At 45.5% G+C, this 21,472-nt stretch overlaps 2 protein-coding genes across 2 annotated transcripts; both read left to right on the top strand.

Annotated features, from left to right (window-relative positions):
• Positions 1-559: 559 nt before the first annotated feature.
• Positions 560-12,740, top strand: F12 (coagulation factor XII). Its single transcript, XM_069077490.1, is given in 15 exon segments — positions 560-616; positions 2,270-2,312; positions 4,333-4,432; positions 4,901-4,971; positions 5,263-5,370; positions 6,128-6,262; positions 7,623-7,727; positions 8,185-8,350; positions 8,571-8,725; positions 10,360-10,594; positions 10,914-11,050; positions 11,214-11,360; positions 11,363-11,428; positions 12,348-12,496; positions 12,579-12,740. Coding segments are annotated over 15 exon segments (1,836 nt in total).
• Positions 12,741-13,058: 318 nt separating this feature from the next.
• Positions 13,059-13,477, top strand: PFN3 (profilin 3). The gene has a single exon (XM_069077491.1). It carries the CDS (start codon positions 13,064-13,066, stop codon positions 13,475-13,477), a length of 414 nt encoding a protein of 137 aa, XP_068933592.1. The 5' UTR covers positions 13,059-13,063.
• Positions 13,478-21,472: the final 7,995 nt, after the last annotated feature.

The following is a 21,472-nucleotide window of genomic DNA, read 5'->3' on the forward strand; positions in this document are numbered from 1 at the left end:
GAGGCTGAGGGAGGGAGGTTCAATGACTTGCCCAGAGTCACATTAGAAGGTAAGCATTATTAGAGAAGTATCAGAAGCCAAATCCTTGGAGGGATTCCAGTTACAGTTTCTTTCCCTCTACCATGTCACCTCCTTACCAACTCTTTATTTTTATAGATGGATGAAAGAGGCAAAGTAAGTTTCCCAAGGTACAGCAGGTAGTGAATGGCAGAGCTAGACTTTGATGTGTTACCTAGAAAGGATTAGAAATAAAGGCATGAATCCAGAAAGCCTGTCCTCTTCACTTGAAATCATCCATAATTCACACTCTCAGGGTGAGTCCCAGACATCCTGTATCATGGCCCCTTCCTCATTCACTCTTTCTAGACAAACCTAGCCTAGTCCTGCCTCTTCTAGGAAGACTGGTCTTTCCCTCTGTCAAGAATACACTGGCTCTGGGCCCTGAACTTGGGTCAGGGTCAGGGGGACGGGGTTCAGCCTGGTTGGAGTTTATTTTTCTTTGACTCCAACTCTTCCCTTGGACCTTACCCCATCATATTGATCCAAACACACAGACACCATGCAGTTCCTACTGCTACTGGAGTCCCTAATGTTGGGCCTGGGGCTGGCACTTCTGGTGAGAGAGCTCTGGTGGTGAGAAAGGTCTAGGGAACCTTGCAAAAGGGGAAGGGGGTGGGGGGGGCATGCAGTTTTTAGGTTCTGAGAGAAGGGGATGCCAGGAGGGAAGGGATAGGGTGGTCCAGGAGAGATGAGAGTTGGGTTAAGGGCTCCTTTGGGGGGGGAGAAGAGGTAAGTATGAGGAAAGGATTTAGGGTGGTCTCAGAGGAAATCAAATAGGGGCAAGAGTTATGGTTTCGGAGGGAGCATTTTGGGGGCTGGGTTAGGGGGTCCTGGGTGAAGGAAGAGGCACTGTATTATAGGATCCCCAGTGGAAGAGAATCATGGTTTTGGGGAATCCCTAGGGGAAAGCATTCCTTTTTGACCTTGGGTTCCTTGTTTTGCCCCTGAATCTGGCTGATTAGTTGTTGTCTGGGGAGGGAAGAGAACCAGAATTCCCAACATGTCCTTCCCCTTTCCTACTTTTTCCAAGTATCTGGTACCCCAGGGTTTGGGAGTCTTCTGCTTTGGTCTTATTCCCACCTGAGCACCCCCAGGCACTTAGCTTTTCTAGGAATCCGGGGTATCTCCCAATGGGAAACATATGAAATAAGAAGACACAAAATGGCGAGAGGGTAGAGACACAGCTAAACAACAATCTGAAAAAGCTCTGGGGTTTTTAGTTCCTGGAAACTCAATATGAGTCAACTGTGGGATACGGCAGCCTAGGAAGTTAATGTGCTCTCAGGTTCCTGTAAGATATGCAAAGTGTCCTGAGATAAGGAGGTAGTCCTGATCAAATGAGATACTATTTGGAAAGCACTTCGCAAACCTTAAAGAGATAAATGCTAATTGTTTATTATTGTTTTAATTGCTAATGCACTCTGCCCTGATTAGACTACATCTGGAGTATTGTAAATAGAAGACTCTTTAGCCTGGCCAGGAAGGGAAAAAGTCTGGGGGTGAAAAGATTAGATTTGTTCTACTTTACTCCCAGGGGGAGAACTTGGGAGAAGTGGGTAGCAATTGTAGAGGCAAATTCAGGTTTGCTATGAGATACAGGGCTCTGAAGGTAGCAAGTTCCCTCTCTCTCTTTTTTTTTTTTGAAGGGGGAGGGCAGGGCAATTGGGGTTAAGTGACTTGCCCAAGGTAACACAGCTAGTTTTTGTGTTAAGTGTTTGATGTTAAATTTGAACTCAGGTCCTCCTGACTCCAGGGATGGTGCTCTACTCACTTAGCCACCTAGCCTCCCCCCAAGTTCCCTCTTGCTGAAGATCTAGCAAAATCTTGGAGACCATTTGTCAGACATGTTATAGAGGGGATTTTGTTCAGGTAGGAGTGGTACTAGACCCTTTGTAGGTCTCTAGTGATTCTGAAACCCACCTCTGGGTGAGGTTGGGTTCAGGTTCCCCACACTGGGCCTCCAGAACACGAGGTGAAGAGATCAAGAATAGGAACTGAGAAGAATGAATCAGAGCTTAGTGGGAGAAAAAGAAATGGGGAAGCTCAGGGTCCTGACCTGGGTGGTTGTGATGCATGTGAAGTGGGTGAGTTGGGAGGGTGGTCTCTGGATCTCTGAGTGAGGGCAGAGAAGGCAAAAGGAAAAGGAAAGTATGCATGGAGAATGAGATGAAGAGGAAGCTGGCACTCCTCCCATCCTAACTTCTCATAGGCCCCACCCTGGAAAACTTCAAAAGAACCCATGACCACAGCAGGTGAGTCTTCTCAGATGGACTTCTGGCCAAGTGATCAAGGGTGAGGTAATGGTGGTGGCAGTGGTGGGGTGTGGGGTTCTAGGAAGGACCACCCCTTCATTGGGAGAGGGCAAAAGGGCAGACCTTTTGGGATAGAGACCCAGCGTTGAGTCTGGCTGTCCAGTCTGTCTCCAGCCCCAGTCACTGAGTGAAGGCCCAAGTTTGGAGGCGGGATGTAAATGAGTTGTTGCTATTATTGTAATTATGAGTGGGGAGGGAGGATGACTTTCTACTTCCTCAGCCAAAACACCCACACCCCTCAGTCCCCTCTTAATGCCCCTTGCATTCCTAATGCATCCTTCCCTTCCTTCCTTCTGGGTGTCCCACTTCCCTCCTCCAACCTGGGCCACCAGTTTCTGAAATGACAAACATCTGCTTTGTGTAGGCAGCTGTGCCAGGCACTGTGGGGAGCACACAATGTATGGCGAAGCATCAGCAGGCCCATTACTCACTGGTTATGTGAACATGGCCAGATCACTTAACCTTTCGGAGATGTACTCAGTTTCCTCCTTTGTAATCAGCCCATCAATCAATAAGCATCAATAACTTAGTGCCCATTATACATCAGGCAATAAAGCAGTCAACAAGCATTTATTAAGCTCCTGACACTGACAGGGCACTGTTGTTAGGCTTTTAAAGCTGTTCATAATCTCGTCCTTTCCCAGCCTTCCAGTCTTCACATCCCTAAGTCTCCTCCACATACTCTGGGACCCAGAGACACTGGCCTTGTTGCTGTTATTTGCATATGACATTCTATCTCCTGACTGGACATTTTCTTTTTCTCTTTTTTAATGGATTTTGTGAAGCTAGAATTTTATTTTTTATATTATTTTATATTTATATACTATTTGAAAATAATTTTTTAAATAAGTGAGTTTTGACTGGGTTTAGAAATCTTTATTTTACAAAGTTTGGGGGCAAAGGAATGCACTCTCAGAGCAAGCCCCTTAGTGACGGGTCATATATAGTCACATGGTCCCCTAAAGCTCCCACAGAGTTTATGAGAATTAGTAAAAGTATTATTCTGGGACGTTCAGCAGGGGGCAGGACGGCCCCCACTACATCATTACTCATAGCTCACGTTCACATGGTGCTTTACCATCTTTCCACAGTGGCCACATGAGATAGTATTATTAATAATTAGATAGTATTATTGTTAGTAGTAGTATTAGTAATATGCAAGTATTATTACATCCTCAGGTTTTATTTTTCTAGATAAGGAAAATGAGATTCAGGGAATTGGAATATCTTCCCCACAGTCATAGTGATTGGCAGAGCAGGACTCAGATGCAGGTCTTAGGACTCCAACATCTCTGGGAAGAGAGGAAGCAAAAAGACAAACAAGATTCTTCTTCATTTTTTCTTAAAGCTTTCAGCATTAACATTAATAAGATTTTGAGTTCTAAATTTTCCCCCTCCCCCACACTGGACATTTGCATTGATTTTCCCCCTCCTCACCATCTCCTGGCTTCTTTTATGTCTCAGCTAAAGTCCCACCTTCTACAAGAGAACTGACCCAGACTTCCTTTTTTTTCCCCAAGAGGCAATTAGGGTTAAGTGATGCCCAGGGTCACACAACTAAGAAGTATCTGAGACTGAATTTGAACTCAGGTCCTCCTGATTCCAGGAGAAATCAGGTCCTGATTCCAGGGCTGGTGCTCTATCCACGAGACATCTAGCTGCCCCAACCCAATCTTCCTTAATTTAGTGCCTTTCCTGAGATTATTTCTAATTTATCCATTATGCATATTTGTTCGCATGTTGTCACCACCATTAGACTGTAAGCTCCTTGAGAATAGGGACTAGTTTTGTTGGTTTTTTTTTTTTTTTTGCATTTCTTTGTATCCCTGACAATTTATCACAATGCCTACCACAGGCACATTTGTTAGTGCTTAATATTGCTTGTCTTGCCCCGCGAAGGTAGTTCTGGGGTTTGCTGCATGCTGTAGGGGCTCATTAGGTGTTTGTGGGTTAATTGCAGTCATCACAGATGGTAAAGATCCCTGCCACTTCCCCTTCCAATATCGAGGCCAGCTATACCACGGATGTACCAAGAGGGACCGTCCAGGGCCCCATGCCTGGTAAGCTTCTGGCCTCCCTCCCTGCTAGGCAGCATCATCTTGGTCACAATATTCTACAAGGTTCCCAAATGAGAATATCACTCCATTCAAATAAACCACTTTTTTTTTTTCTGATATGTTACTTTGACATTGTATTAGTTGTATGGCCTGGGGCCAGTCTGAAGCTGTTTCCTGATCTGTAAAATGGAGATAATGAGATTTGCACTCCCTTCTTGCAGAGTTATTGACAGTATAAAGATTAGTAAATCTTTAAATTCTAGAGAATCCTTCTAAATTCTAGAGAATTCTAGAGGTCCTTTTATCTCCTAGTCCCAGGCCAACAGCCTCAGGAGAGAAGGTGTTCCTAGTCTCCTCTCTCCCTGAAGTTCAGTGGTGGTGGCATCCTCTGGCAGGATTTTGGGAGAGGTGGGCTTTTTGGGGTTTTTCCACCTGGGTCTGCAGAGTAGGGATGACCCCCTCTTTCTGCAGGTGTGCAACCACCGACAACTATGATCGAGATCAGAAGTGGACCTATTGCCTGGATTTCAAGAAAGTGAAAGGTGCATTGGCTGGAGCTCTCCTCTTTTCTCCTTCCATTCCAGAAAGTCCTTGGGGTCCTCCCCCACCCTACTCCCAAGCTAGTAATTTGAATACAGCTCAGGATTTATCTCTTTACTTCTCCAAGAAGGGCCGCAGGGGTATCTAACTCCAATCTCAATCTTTGGGCAGATAGAAGCCTCCTAGGGCTTCTCTGCCTTGATTTCTTTCTTCACCCTTCCTCAGCCCCTTTCCTATTCCATTCAGGGTTTCTGCATTCTCAGAGGTCAAATGCAAGGGTCTTCTGTCCACAGATCACTGCAATCACAACCCGTGCCACAAGGGAGGGACCTGCATCAACACTTTTCATGGACCTCTATGCCTCTGTGCTCCCCACCTCAGCGGCCATCACTGTCAAAAAGGTGCCAAATCACCTGAGGTCCACTGTAACTGACTGGATCTGGGGTTTCGGAACACTCAGTACAACCACCCCCAAAGGGAGGGTGGCCCCAAGGCCTTGATATGGGGAGGGGTTTCTACCCTTGGGGGCCTCATCCTGTCAGAATCTAGATGAAAATAGTATCATATCTATATTTATACATACATACATATATAGATAACATAATTATAAATTATAAAACACTGTAAGATTTGCAAAGTGCTTTACAAATATTATTTCATTGTATTTTCACAACATCCCTTGGAAGGAGGTCATATTGTTATGATTTTACAGATGAGAAAACTGAGATCAAGAGACTTGGCCAGGGTCACACAGCTAGTTAAGTGTCTGAGGCAGGATTTGAACTCACATCTTCCTGACTTCAGGTCCAGTGTGCCACCAAGCACAATCTTAGAGACACAAGAAGGGACATATAAACACCTAAGTCAGGGTCCTTGCCTCCTGGGGCTCATGCTAGGTGGTGCAGCAGATAGAATGCCAGCTCTGGAGTCAGGAGGACATCTTTCTAAGTTCAAATCCAGCCTTAGAAATTTACTAGCTATGTGACCCTGGGTAAGTTACTGCTTGCCTCAATTTCCTCTTCTGTAAAATGAATCGGATAAGGAAATGGCAAACCACTCCTGTATCCTTTCCAAGAAAACCCCAAATGGGGTCATGAAGAATAGGACAGGACTGAACACCAGCAACCTATTCTTAAGCAGCATGCATTCTGCCCCCAGAGAAGTGCTACCAGCCTCAGCTGAGACAGTTCTTTGATGAGGGTGAGACTTGGTTTCGTGCAGAGCCACCGAGAGTGGCCAAGTGCAGATGTAAGAACTCTAGTCCTGACTGCAAGTGGCTGCCACACATTGGAGGTAAGGATTGGTTTGGGACAGCCACGGGGAGGCTGGAACAGGGAGGGTGAGGGAGGGTGGGGAGGGACAAAGAGCCCTAAGGCCAAAGACTAGGAAGCAGATAGGCTACTGATCCACTTGGTGTGACTTCCTATTCACTGAGCTCTACTTCATTTTCCCAGTTGTATGATGGGGTTTGACTATAGGGTTTCTAAGGGACCTTCCAGCTTTGACACTAATCTTTTATTTTCCAAGGTTTCTTTGGAAAGATTCTTCCAGTTCTGACATTCCATATTCTATGCCCTATTCTCTTAGCTCCTTCCCACTTCTGAGTCTACATTCTAAGGTTCCAGCTCTGATGTTATGTGTTCTATGCTCTATTCTGTGTTCTATTTAATCTTTTTTCATTTCTGAGTCTGTGTTCTAAGGTTCCTTCCAGCTCTGATGTTATGTGTTCTATGCTCCATTTTGTGTTCTATCCAATATCCCTTTCACTTCTGAGTCTGTGTTCTAAGGTTCCTTCCAGCTCTAATGTTATGTGTTCTATGTAATCTCCCTTTTATTTCTTAGTCCATGTTCTAAGCTTCCTTCTAGCTCTGATGTTAAGTGTTCTATGCTCCATTTTGTGTTCTATCATTTAGTCTTCTTTTCACTTCCAAGTCTATGTTCTCAGATCACATCTAACTCTGATATATTTCCTGGGGCTTATGGCCTCTGTAAACGCTAACATTATTCGTATATCCTCTCTAATATTCTGAAGTTCTTGTCCACTCTAATGGCCTTTGTCCTAAGGTCCCTTTAGGTTTTCCTAAATTTCCAAAGTTTCCTTTCTTCTAAGACTCCAACATTCTATACTCTGAGGCACCTTGCAGCTCTAATAGCCTGTGATCTTTTTCTTGATCCCTTCTACCTCTAAATATACTGTTTTATGATTTCTTTTATGTTCCACATTTCTTCTGGGTTCTGTGTTTTAAGGTCTCTTCCCATTCTAAGGTTCAAAGTTTGATGAAACCTTCTCTAGCTGACACTATGTTCTTCTGGCTCTAACATAAGGTCCCTTCTAACCTTAACATTCTGCATCCTAAATTCTAAGGTCTTTCCCAACTTTTAACTTAGACATTTTATATTCTAAAATACATTCTACCTCTGAGGTTCTATGTTCTTGGACTGTTTCTAAATCTAACACTATGTTCTAAGAGTCCTTCTCATTCTAGACATCCTATGGTCAGTGGTCCCATTTAGGTTTGGTCATTGTGAAAATGAGACCCATTCCAGGACTCTGGGGGAGTTGTTGGTAGGGGGAGGTTGGTCAGGGCTGGAGTGAGACACAACTCACCCTTTCTTCCAAAAGATTATACTGAGAACTCTGTTCTCTCCCCAGCCTGCCTGGATAACCCTTGTTTCCATGGAGGGAAGTGCTTGGAGGCAGAGGGCCACCCTGTCTGCCATTGTCCTCCAAGTTACACAGGGAAATTTTGTGAAATAGGTAGGTCCAGACCCCTTTCAGGCCAGGGCACCAGAGGTGGATTAGAGGGGAGATGTGATCACCAGGACATACAGAAAGGGAGAAGCACAGGGAGATGTCCTCCATCCTCCCCTTCCCCCTTTTAGAAGATGACAAAGGGAGAGGGGAGAGGGAGTGTGGTCTAGTGGAACAAATACTGGGTTGGTTTCCTTACCTGCCAAAAAGGGGGATTTCTAAACTAGATGATTTTTTAAGGTTCTTTCCAGCTTGAAATCCTATCAATCCTATCATCCTGAGACCCAGGTTCTAGTCCCAATTCTTTCTGTATCCAGGTCACTTCTTTCCCAAAGGAAAGAAGAAAACAAGGGAGGAGACAGGGAGAAATGATAAAAGTAGGGTGGACCAACTGGAGGAAGAGAACCCAGTTTTGGGAGCTCCCCTAGCACCTCCATTTTTGGATGATCTCTCTTTATCCTAGACACCACTGCAACATGTTATAATGGCCGGGGACTCACCTACCGAGGCACAGCCCATACCACATTATCTGGAAAACAATGCCAACCTTGGTCCTCAGAGATCACATTCCGGGACCTGCCCAGGGAATACGTGCTGAGCAGGGGTTTGGGCCATCACTCGTACTGCAGGTGAGGAGGACTGGGAGTTGAGTAAAGTTTTCATGAGAAGAGGGGAGCAGGCTGGAAGAGATGGGGAGAGAGAGGCAGGCTTAGACAAAGCCAGAGAAGTGAGGCTTTGGGGGAGGAGTCTGTGTGGGGCCCAGATCAGGAAAGAGGTGAGAAAAGGCACTGAGGATGAGATGTGGAGGACCCTTCACCTATACTTCATACCATTTACATTTGGTTTCAGGAACCCAGACAATGACACTAGCCCCTGGTGCTTTGTTCTCTCTGGGCCCCGGATAAGCTGGGAGCGATGTAGTCTGGACATATGCCAGCAACCAACTCAGAGTTCAGTCATGGCATCACAGCACTTAACTACTCCTGCCCCATCATCTTCCATAGGTAGGAAAGGGTCAAATATTATTATACTAGGAGGGGACAGGAAGGAAGAGAGGGGGAGAACCTCTTCTTAGAGGTAAAAGTGATGGGGAATTCACATAGAAAAGAGGTCACAGAGGGTGTGAAATGGTAGAGGGCACTGGATGGGCATAGACAGGAGGTCCAGGGTTGTCACAAAGGACAAGGTAAGCAGAAAGATATAGATTTGAACAAATTTTGTTGGAGGCAGAGGGCACAGCAAACACAGGGATGTAGTAGGCACAGGTGGGCAAAGCTCCAGAAGTCATGACACTGAGGACAGACAAGTTATGATGGAGGGCACTAGATTGAGTACAGGGCAAGCATAGGTCTGGCAGTGGAAGTGGGCACAGCTTAGGTGTAGAGGGCATGGAATGAACACAGAAAGAACTTTTTAGAGGTGCTCCATGGTGGACAAGAAATAATAAAGGCAGTGCAGGGAAAGAAGGCAGACAACTATTATGGCATGAGACGGGCACTTTCAGAAAAGGTACTACACTGGCTCCAATAGAGGGAACAAAGTATGAATAGGCTTTGGAACAAAGAAAAAGTATGGTGCTTATTAATAGTGAATAGACAGAGGGCATCAGTGGGCAGAGATGGGGTGAGCAGAGAGGGGCTGGATGCAGGCATGATATAAAGATAGGACTGACAGAAAATACTGATTGGGCCTGACAGGAAGAACACATGAACTGACAAGACAGCAGGCAGGGCAGGCAGGGGTCACTGGATGGGTACAGGCAGATGGAACAGAATACTGAGCAGGCATCGAAAACACATGAAATAGGAACAGTGCAATAAAAAGGGCTGAGCACAGGTAGAAGGCACAGGGCTGATAACAGAAAGCGCAAGACAAGAACAAGAGGACATTGTTGGGTACACAGAGAAGTGAGGGGGCTAAATGGGGATAAACATGGACAGAGAGCATGAGATAGGCATTGGCATGAGACTGTCATTCATAGAAAGCTTGGGGATGGCACAAATGGATATGATGTGGACATAACTAGGATAGGCAAAAGAAACAGGCTGGCACAGTATGAGTACAAAGGGAAAGACTGGCAAAGAGAGGGGGGATGGGTACCAGAACATAAGCACCAAGACTGGATATGGGTAAGCACTGGCAGAGGGCACAAGGAATGGAATGTAATCTCCATTATAGAACAGGGACTTTTTCATTTTATCTTTGTAACACCCTGACACCTTAATAAATGGTGCTTAATAAATTAGGCAGAGGGTACTGCCCTTAGCTCACTAGATGACCTCAAAGACCCCTTTCCGTCTTAGTTTTATAACAGCTATGCTCAGTTAGAGGACGGTATACATCAAAGTGGCTTCAGAAGGATGGAAAAAAAAAACTAGGAAAGACAAAACTATGGGAAGGGGAAATTATAGCTCAATGGAGTAAATTGTGGGGGAGGGAGAGGAAGGCAGGGAGCTCAGTTTGGGGGGCTTCCCCTCTCCATCTAAGGGCATGGGCAGGGACAGTTAGAGGGCACTACAAAAGATCACAGGCAGGTCAAGGGGGTACACACAGAGGGCATAGGGTAAGCACAGAAAAAGGGAACATCTGTGTCTCTAGTGGGCATCAGTCATCAGTCTGGTGCTCGGCTCCCTCTCAGAATTGTCCAGGCAGAGTCTCGGGTCCCAGCCTTCTCTGAGGAAGGCTGACGCTGTGACCTGCGGCCAGCGACAGAAGAAGAGGTTCTCTGGGCTGACTCGAGTCGTGGGAGGGCTGGTAGCATTAACAGGCGCACACCCCTACATAGCAGCGCTCTACCTGGACCAGACCTTCTGCGCTGGCAGCCTCATTAGCGCCTGCTGGGTTCTCACAGCAGCACACTGTCTGGAGAGCAGGTGAGTGACGCAGGGCTCTTCGGCCGGAACCACCGCACGATTTAGTTGTTTCTTTGGGAGAGTAATCTAGAGGAAGAGACCTGGGCAACAGGGGAGTTTAAGCTTGGGATAGGAAAAGCTAGATCCTTTTATGAACATGGAAAGAGAAGGTTTAGGGTTTCTTAGCTATCACCCTTGTCCCTCCCAAGCAGGGAGAGATTTGGGTTTGAAGATCAGATTTGGGGGTCCGGCTGGAAGTGAGGAGCAGAGGGTTGTACAGCAGGTGGGATCTGGGTTGTCTGATGGTGCGCTGCGAAGCTTCCAGCCAGTGTTCCCTCAGGCCTGCCCCACAACTGCTGACGGTGGTTCTGGGCCAAGAGAGATACAACGAAAGCTGTTCGCAGTGCCAGGAATTCGCGGTGCGTGAATACCTTCTGCACGAGAACTTCCGGACCGACACGTTCCAGAACGATATTGGTAGGTGCGGGTGAGCGGTGTCTAGGGCCAACAGGATGGCTTCAGCCCAACTAAGTGCCATGGTGTTCCCCTTAGGTAGGGAAAAGGGGTTGGAGATGCGGAAACCGGGCCCGAGCTCCAATAGCGCTCAAAGCTCTGTCTTGGTCGATTTGGGGGCTATTAGCGCTGATACGGCTGCAGGAGACAAAGGACGGCAGTTGCGCGCAGTTCACGTCCTTCGTTCAACCAGTGTGCCTCCCCGATTCCTCAGAGCCTATGAGTGACGCCTTGAGTTGCCAGGTCGCTGGCTGGGGTCACCAGTATGAAGGTAATAGGAGAGGGCAGTGAAGATGGCTTTTTCCCTCACGTGGGTCTGCACGGGAGACGACCCAGGACGAGGCAAGGAAGGGGCCTTGAAGGGGTGGCTAATGGAAGGGTCAAATTAGTGTGAGGATAGATGGCCAAAGACGGTCTCTGAAAGCCCAGATTCATCTCCTGCCTCTGCTCGGTGTCAGTAGGCAGTGTGACTTTGGGCACACAGTCTTCACGAAGAGCAGCAATTTTCTTGCTAAGCTTGTAAGGTGGAGAGCAGGTGCTAATCTGTGTTGGTGGAAGGAGTGTACTCACTGGGAGTTCCCTGCATTGGAGAAATCTAAAATCTGGTTTAAAATAAATAAAAAAGATGGGAGTTTTGGTAATGTAATCGTGGGCTGTAGTAACCTAATGGTAATGAAAATATTTCAGATTTGAACTGAGAGAATTCTGAGCCCCTTCTGGCCCTGACGTCTACTTAACTCGGTGTCCTTGGGCAGGTCACTTCTACTCTGTGGTCCTCAGTTTCCCCTCCTTTAAAATAAAGGAATATTCCCTTTAAGGTCCCTTGCTAGCTCAGAATCCTACTACACTGTGGGGAGAGGGATAAAAGGGGTTACACAGATGGTCAAGAGCCATATGACTTTTCTTCGTGGTTTGGGGGAGCCTTGCTCTGGTACAGAGAAATTCCAGCATTTGTTTGAGTTTTAGAGTTCTTGGTTCCCTATAGATTAAAACGGCTCTGTCAGAGATCCCCGAATTGCTGCTCACACTCTAACTCAGCTTACAGACAATCTGGGAATGAATTCCTTGGGCACAGGATTCAGGATTGGGGTGGAGGGGGAGACGAAAAGAAAGGTAGGAAAAAAATGTGAGTCCCAAACACACCTGGAGAAGGGGGTGGCAGCGAGTAGACCCTGACCTCGGAGTGATCCAATTGGGGTCACTCCCCATCACCGATCAAAGAACACAGTCTGGTCACCTATTCCGCTTTACCACGCTGCAGGGGCCGAAGACTACTCCAGTTACCTGCAGGAGGCCCAGATTCCTATCATTCCCTTCGAGACCTGCTCAGCCCCAGAAGTGCATGGGACAACTATTACCCAGGGCATGCTGTGTGCCGGTTTCCTGGAAGGGGGCACAGATGCTTGCCAGGTGAGCGGAGAGACAGGTCACATGAAAAGGGGAGTGGGGAGGCACAAGGCAAGGACAAAGAACTGACATGTCAGTGGCCTAGGGCGACTCCGGGGGACCGCTTGTGTGCGAAGAGGCAGCGGATCAGCTCACTCTGCGCGGAGTGGTGAGCTGGGGCGCAGGCTGTGGGAACCGAAACAAGCCTGGAGTCTACGCCAACGTAACCAATTACCTAGAATGGATCCGGGAGCACACTGCCTCCTAACAGACCCTGGGTTTACCTACCCCTGGGGTGGGCACACTAAGGGCTAGTGGGGACCTGGTAATGGGGGAGGTCCTAAAATGAAGAGTGTGAGATAGTATTACCTTGGCTTCTGGGTCCTCTTTCAGCGCCGTGGGGCAATAAAGGGGCTTGTCTATTCTCTGGTCCCGAACAAGTCCTGGAAGGTGGAGGAGATGTGAATTCAGAACAAATTTTGGTGTCACAGAGGACGCTGACGTCACAGCGGTAACCGGGAGAGCAGCAGCGGGAGCTAGGACACCCCTGGGGACTCAGAGCGCAGGGCAGGAGTCCACTCTCTCCCTGGAATGGGCGACTGGAAGACATACATCAGCGCCGTACTGCGGGACCAGCGCATCGATGACGTGGCGGTGGTGGGGCATTCGGACAACCGCTGCGTGTGGGCCTCAAGGCCTGGAGGTCTGCTGGCTGCCATTTCCCCGCAGGAGGTGGGCATACTGACAGGCCCTGACCGCCGCAGCTTCTTGCAGTCTGGTATCAGCTTGGCAGGTCGACGCTGCTGCGTCATCCGAGACCACCTCTTAGAAGAAGGCGATGGTGTTCTGGACGCCAGGACCAAGGGACTGGATGGTCGCTCTGTGTGCGTGGGACTCACGCCAAAGGCCTTGATCGTGCTCATGGGCCGACGGGGCGTGCACGGGGGCACACTCAACAAAACTACTCACCATCTTATCAGGGGCCTGCGGTTCCAGGGCATCTAGGATGCCAGTAGTGTCAGGGAATAATATACATGTAATATAGCCTGAGCCCTGTTCTGGGAAGTGGGACAAGAGGGTGGGTTTGGGGTTACGGGTTGTCCCGGGCCTAGCTCTCTGGCTGCCTTAGAGCGGATGAACTTCTCCCTTTAGAGGATTGCCTGGAGCAAGTGCTCATTGAGAATCGTAGCCCTGGAGGACAGGGAAGCTAGTCCTTCTGACCCAGTGATTAGAGCCATGAAGATTCAGGGCAATCTCACAGCCAAGGCAGAACTCTGAAGATTCTCACAGACAACTAGACTCATAGCTGCCTCTAGAACACATAAATGCCAGCGAGTCCAGCATCAACCTTAGTGCCGTCTTCCCAGAATGTAGTGGGGCTCTGAGGTCTTGGAAGATCAGGCCAGTACGGAAAACAAGCATTAGGATTAGGTATTGGGAAAGGCTTCTGGTAGAAGTCTTATTATTAAGCTCTATATGTCAAGCAAAACCTATTAAGATCTGGGGATTTACAAAAAAGGCAAAAACATTTGTCCTTATCTAGGAATTCACATTCTAATGTGGAAGGGCAGGGAAAACCATGTTAAGTAACCATGTGCATACAAGATACATACAGTGTATATATCTTGAAAGTAAAGATATTAATTAATAAGGGGGTCAGGGTGGATGGTGAAAAGCCTACTGGAGAAGGTGGAATTTAGACTGTCCAGAAGGAGGCTAGGAAAACCAGGAGATCCAGGTGAGGAGGAAGAGCATCCGGGTATAGGGGGTAGGGAGTTGACGTTGGGAGTTCTGGCTGGGCCAGGCCATTTGCCTTTACTGAATCCCCAGAGCTGTCTACGGTGGGACACAACATGGGGAATCCCATTAAGGCTAAGACTGGGAGGTCCCTGGCCACCCATTGGTGGGCATCTCTCTTATTTTTTGCTTTTTGGAGGGGCCAAGGCAGGGCAATTGGGCTTAAGTGACTTGCCCAAGGTCACACAGCTAGTAAGTGTTAAGTGTCTGAGGTCAGATTTGAACTCAGGTCCTCCTGACTCCAGGGCGGGTGCTCTATTCACTGCACCACCTAGCTGCCCCTTTTATTTTTATTTATTTATTTGGTGGGCATCTCTCTTCTGGTGTTTGATGTTATTGATCCTTCCTCTGCAAAAACTTTTCCCATCGGTAAGACTCCTATATCCATCCTCACAGCAATCTATTGGGGAAGGAAGGGCTGGGGTTTTTATTGCCCACATTTCTCAGAGGGGAAACTGCTGAGAAAACTTGAAAGTGTTTTGCTCAGGGTCACACAACCTTAAGAATTTGGGTCTCTCAACTCCAGAAGTCCAGAACTCTCTTCACTCCACACACTGGCTCTTTTTGGAGGTGACAAGTTGATATTGCCAAGCTTATCCCAGCCCTTTCCTGGCACTGGGCACTTCATTCCTTTCCCTCTTTTGTTCTTCTCTTTTCTACTTCCTCTCCTTTTCCCTTCATTCCTCAGATATTTTATTATGTCCCTTTCTCTAAACTCTTTCTCCTCTCCCTCCCCCCTTCCCTCCTCTTCTCCTTTCTCTCACCCAGTCCTCACTCTTCTCTGCCTTTCCTGTACTCTTTTCCCTCTACTTACCCTTTTTTTTTTCTGGGGAAGGAGTATGGGCTTCACAGGAGGGATTGGACTTTTTGAAAAGGAGTCTTATAAGTTTGGTGAACTAGTCCCAGTGCCGCTTCTAACAGCCCTAGAGAGGGTTGATTGAGGGGCAGACCTGAGGCAAAGGCTACAAGGTCAAAGTTCTGGAAGGAATGAGACTGGGAAGAGCCACCTCTTCTAGGCCTCAGTTGGAGACATGTATGGGGCTGTGAACAAGGTGCCCAGGGACCTCCTTCCTCCTGAGAAGAATCTAGTCAATAAGTATTAAGATCCTCCTACGTGCCAGGGACTTTGCTAAGCCCTAGAGATACCAAGACAAAAAAATAGTCCCTGCTCTTAAGGAGCCAATGTGGGAGATGACATGCAAATAACTATGTACCAACAAGATATATATGCAGAAATACAGGTCCATATAGATAAATTGGAGATAATCAACAGAGAGAAGACACTAGCATTAAGGAGAATGGGGAAAGACTTCTTGCAGAAAGTGGGATTTTAGCTATGCAGGCTCCAGGTCTCTGAAGTTCTCTCCCTCTTACCTCTTTGCCCCCAGCCTCCTTCTAGGGGTGGGGAGGAGCCTGGCTATTTTATTCTGGGGGAAAATTTTACAATTAATTAAGCCATTGCTGCTTTCCTCTCCTTTATCCTAATTTTCTTCTCCTTTCCTTCTTTCCTCTTGGGGCTATGGGCTATATAGCATTGAGATGAAAAAGGATATTGGACTCCCTGGCTCCCCATTCCTATTACAAGAAGCTATTTCATTTACTATTTCTTCTAAATGAAGAAACTTTATTTACTAGAACTGTCTTACTATCATTAACCTCCTGCCCCCTTTCCCTTGCTTCTTAAAACCACCTAGTGGTAGCTCCTCCTTCCCTGCCTTGCTCCATGACCTTATTGGGAACCTCTGTGATCTCAGCAGCAGGAAGTGTGAAGAATGGTTGGGCTCCCAAACCCAGTTTTCCTTTGGGGAAACTTCCATAGCATCTTAGAGTTGGAATGGCACTTGGATGTCATCTAGTTTCAACCATCACCTCAACAGGAACCCATTTTTTCAGTGTCCATAACAGGTAGCCATTCAGCTATACTTCCAGGAACAGGAAACCACTGCCTTCTAAGGCCACCCATGCCAGTGTCTATGGTGGGGCAGCCCCAATGGTAGGAAGTCCTAATGCTGACCTGCTGATTTCCTCATTGTACCTTTCCCCAGCTGGTCAAAGTTCTACTTTAGGGCTAGCTAGAGTTGGCAGCAGGATGGCTCCAGACTTAGTTATTATCCTATTTCTTGTTATGGTCACCCAAAATCTTAGAATAAAAGAATTTAGAGCTGAAAAGAACACTCTCTTATAAAGGAGGAAACTGAGTTCTAGAAAAGGGAAATGACTTTTCTGTGGTCACATAAAATTGGTTCCTAAATTGTCTCTCAGTTTAAACTCTACATCTTATTGACACGTCCTTAGATCACTAGATTCTGAAGGGAAAATCCTCCACCTCTTCAGATTAAATCTTCATTTGTCACAAAAAGTAACAATTAAGTAATATATTGTGACTATATCTAATAATATATACTACATCTTGTCCCCAGAAGGTTCCATCTCTCTAAGAGTTATTCATAATTTATTATTTTTTTCATTTTCCAAATGCTTTATTAACTTCTGATTTACATCATTTCTGCCAGATTTTGAGTTACAAATTTTCTTCCCCTACCCACTGCCCCCAAAAAGCAATCCCACAGGATATCCCCTCCTCCAATCTGCTCTCTCCCATATCTTCTCCCATACCCCCTTCGACTTTTCCAGTAGGGCATGGTGGATCTCTATGCCCCAGTGCCTGTATATCTTCTTTCCCAATTACATGTAAAATAGTATTAATAATAGCATGTATATATATATATATATATATATATATATATATATATAATTTTAAACATTTGATTTTAAAACTTTAAATTCCAGATTCATTCTCTCCCTCCCTTGTCACCCACGCTTACTGGGAAGATAAGCAGTTCAGTATAGGTTGTGCATGTGTAGCAAATGCAAAACATTAACATAGAAGATATATTGTAAAAGACTGACTATATTTCCCTCCATCCTATCCCACCACCCACTTGTTCTGTTCTCTACTTTGATCCCATCCCTTTTCAAAAGTGAGTACTTCCAACTTCCCCCCAGCCTGCCCTCCCTTCCATCATACCCACTCTCATCCCCTTCCCCCCTATTCTCCTGTAGGGTGAGATACCCTATTTAGTGTGTATGTCATTCCCTCCCTGAGCCAAATTCAATGAGAATAAGGTTGACCCATTCCCTTCTGCCTCCCTGTTCTTCCCCTCCATGGTAACCATTTTCCCTTGCCTCTTCTGTATGAGATAGTTTACCCATTCTGTCTCTCTCCATCTCCTCTCATTATATTCCTCTTTCACCTCTTAATTTCACCTTTTAAGTATCATCCCTTCCTATTAACTTGGTCCTGTGCCCTCTATCTAAATATACCTGTAAACATATATACACACATTCACATATGTATTCATATGCCTGTATACCCTCTGATATAGACATATAAATATATATATATATATATTACCTTCAACTATTTTCATACTGAGAAAAGTTTCATCAGTTACAATTATTGTTTTTCCATGTAGGAATGTTAATAGTTCAACTTTGATAAGTGGCTTATGATTTTTTCTTTTCCCTGTTTACCTTCTCAAGCTTCTCTTGCTGCTTGTATTATCTGAATTTCAAATTTTCTATTCAACTCTGGTTTTTTCATTAAGAATGCTTGAAAGTCCTCTATTCCACTGAATGACCATATTTTCCCCTGAAACATGATACTCAGTTTTGCTAGGTAGGTGATTCTTGGTTTTAATCCCAGCTCCTCTGCCCTCTGGAATATCATATTCCAGGCCCTTTGATCCCTCAGTGTAGAAGCTTCCAGATCCTGTGTTATCCTGATTTTGTTTCCACAATATTCAAATTGTTTCTTCCTGGCTGCTTGTAATATTCTCTCCTTGATCTGGGAATTCTGAAACCTGGCTATAATATTCCTAGGAGTTTTCTTTTGGGGATCTTTTTCAGGAGGTGATCAGTGGATTCTTTCAACCTCTGTTTTGCCTTCTGGCTCTAAAATATCAGGGCAATTTTCCTTGAGAATGTCTTGGAGGATGATTTCTAGGTTCTTTCTTTGATCATGGCTTTCAGGTAGTTCAAAAATTTTTTAAATTATCTCTCCTGGATCTATTTTCCAGGTCAGTGGTTTTTCTCATGAGATATTTCACATTGCCTTCTATTCTTTCAGTTGTTTGGATCTATTTAACATCATCTTGATTTCTCATGAAGTCACTAGCTTCCCTTTGCTCCATTCCAAATCTGAGGGAATGATTCTCCTCATTGAGCTTTTGAGCTTCTTTCTCCATCTGGCAAATTCGGCTTTTTAAGGCATTTCTCTCCTCATTGCCTTTTTGAGCCTCTTTTGACAATTGAGTTAGTCTGTTTTTTAAGGTGTGATTTTCCTCAGTCAGGCTGTTGATTCTCATATTTTTTTTTTAAATAATCAGGGTTAAGTAACTTGCTCAAGGTTACACGGCCAGTTATTTCTGGGTGTGGGGCTGAATGTCTGAGCCCGGGATTCGATCTCCAGGTCATCCCAACACTGGAGCCGGTGCTCTTACTCGCTGAGCCACCTGGCCACCCCTCATTTCATAATTTTTTGTATCGTTCTCATTTCTCTTCCCAATTTTTCCTCCACTTCTCTTATCTGCTTCTTAAGGTCCTCTATGGCCTGTAACCAGCTTGTATTTTCCTTTGAAGCTTTTGGTACAGGAGTTCTGACTTCACTGTCTTCCTCCTGTTCCGTGCTTTGTTCCTTTTTGTCCCCAAAACAGGAGTCTAATGTTGGAATCTTCTGTTTGCTTTGTTTCCTTTGCCTGGTCATGTCGTCCCTCAGTAATTTGACCCCTGGGATTTTTGCTACAGTAGGACTCTGCCACCAGACAGGGGAACTTTTGTCCCAAACGCTGGGGTTTTCTCAGCTGCCGGAGGTATTTGGTGCCCTCTCTGAGGGCTCCACATGCTCTGGCAAGCTGGACACACACTCCAGGACCACCACCCTAGACTGCAATCCAGATCCAAGCAGGTTAAAGCAAGAGCAATTACCCCTCAGACTGGTGCTTGGTCCCCCTACACTCTGCAGGCCAGGAGCTGAAGCTGCCACGTGGCACTGGCTGGCTATGCTGGCACCTCAGTGGCTTCTTGCCCTGGGGGCAAAAGCCACACACTCCCACTTACTGGGTCCCAAAGTCCAGACTGCACTGACCTCTCACTTTGTCCTTCGCATCTATGTGTTGATAAATCTGGAAATGGCCACAGCTGCTGATGATCTGGAGTCCCTCTGGTGCGAGGCCCCTCAGGCCCACCCTGGGGCTAAAACCTCCTGCTCACATGGGCCTGGGCTCGCTCCCAGAGGGCTGAGCTGGCCAATTCCTGCCAGCCTGCAGGGCTGTCCTCAGCGGGAGGTTAGTTTCTCTGTGTCATTTTGTGGTTTCTGCAGCTCCAAAGTAGTTCAGAGTCCCCTTTTTACATGGATTGGGGAAGGTGGAAGCTGGAGCTGCTTGGAGGTCCTGCTTCTACCAATTTATTATTTTTTAAAAGAAATGTTTTGTTATTCTGAATTTCAAAACAGCAGTTTGCATTTCTGTATATAAGAACAGAAAAAGAGAATTATCCTAAGAACAAATCTCCATTGTGTACAGCTTAGCTTTTTTTTTTTAAGCAATTGGGGTTAAGTAACTTGCTCAAAGTTACACAGCCAGTTATTTCTGGGTGTGGTGCTAAGTATCTGAGCCTGGATTTGATCCCAGGTCATCCCGACACTGGAGCCGGTGCTCTTACTCACTGAGCCACCTGGCTGCCCCCAGCTTAGCTTTTTTTAAAGCATATAAGGACATTTAACATGTTCCAAAGTTGTCCCATTTGTCTGTTTTCTTCCGAATCAACTTCCATTCAGTTTTGGGCACTTTTAAAAATGCTTCATTGATGCTCTTATTTCCCCCCCTGTATTATCATCCTTACCCCTCTCATTCCCATTCCCAGACTGAAAAACAAAAACCTTGTAACTAACACAGTATCTTTTTAAAAATTTGTTTTATTAAATATTTCCCAATTACATGTAAATTTTCTAAACATTTATTTTTAAAAATTTTGAGTTCCAAATTCTCTCTCACTCCTGCCTTTCCTTGTCCCTTGAGAATGCAAGCAATATGACATCAATTATACATGTGAAGTCATGCAAAACATTTCTATAGTAGCCATGTTGCAAAAGAAAACACACACAAACAAATGAAAAAATGAAGTAAGAAAAGTATGCTTCTTTCTGCCCTCAGAGTTCATCAGTCCTCTCTTTGGAGGTGGATAGCATTTTTCATCCTGTGTCCTTTGCAATTGTCTTGGATCATTGTCTTGATCAGAATAGCTGTCTTTCACAGTTGATCATTTGCTGTTAATTGTGCATAATAGTCTCTTGTTTCTGCTTATTTCATTTTGCAACAGTTCATATAAGTCTTCCCATGTTTTTCTGAAGCCATTTCTTATAGTACAATAGTATTCCACTACAATCATATACCAGAACTCCAACAAGCATAATATCTTTAAAAATAAGCTGAACTTGACAGCAAACAAAATTAACATTTTCATACATGTAGTAGAACAGAAAAGAAAGCATTGCACATGAAACTGTGAATATCTATTCTGATAGCTTGCCTTTTCTTTTATAATAAATTCAACATCTGACTTTCAAAGCTATCTTGGAAAGAGAGATATCCAAACCTATAGAGTCCCCCATGACTTTTGACATGACTCTACCCCAAGGAAATTTCAGGTAACATTTATAGAAATCTTAAGTCATTTCAGACATCTCTTCATTTCCTACCTGCTGTATTCATTTTAGCCTTCTTTGATTTCTCCACCAAATCCCCAGTAAATTTGTTATTGGGAAATCTTATCATCTTGCAAGATCCAATCAGCTTTGCTACTCACATCTCATTAGTACCCTCTGTCCCTCTGGTTGGCTAGTAAAGCCATAAACTCCATTTAAGAAGAGAGAACAGGGCAGACATCTTCTCAGACTTCTCTTCATTTCCCACCCAACCATACTCATTTTGGATTTCTTTGAATTCTCTACCATGCCCCTACACCAAATACCTCTCCCACCCTACACTTTTCGGCTTTCTATTGGATATTATTTTTTGCTATTAGATAGTAAGCTTGAGGGTAGAGGACAGGCATTTCCTTCCTTCCTTCCTTCCTTCCTTCCTTCCTTCCTTCCTTCCTTTCTTTCTTTCTTTCTTTCTTTCTTTCTTTCTTTCTTTCTTTCTT

This window comes from Petaurus breviceps, unplaced genomic scaffold, assembly GCF_028583685.1.
Source record: "Petaurus breviceps papuanus isolate PSGF00001 unplaced genomic scaffold, PetGlider_PUasm1.0 90994, whole genome shotgun sequence".
NCBI classification, from domain to species: domain Eukaryota; kingdom Metazoa; phylum Chordata; class Mammalia; order Diprotodontia; family Petauridae; genus Petaurus; species Petaurus breviceps.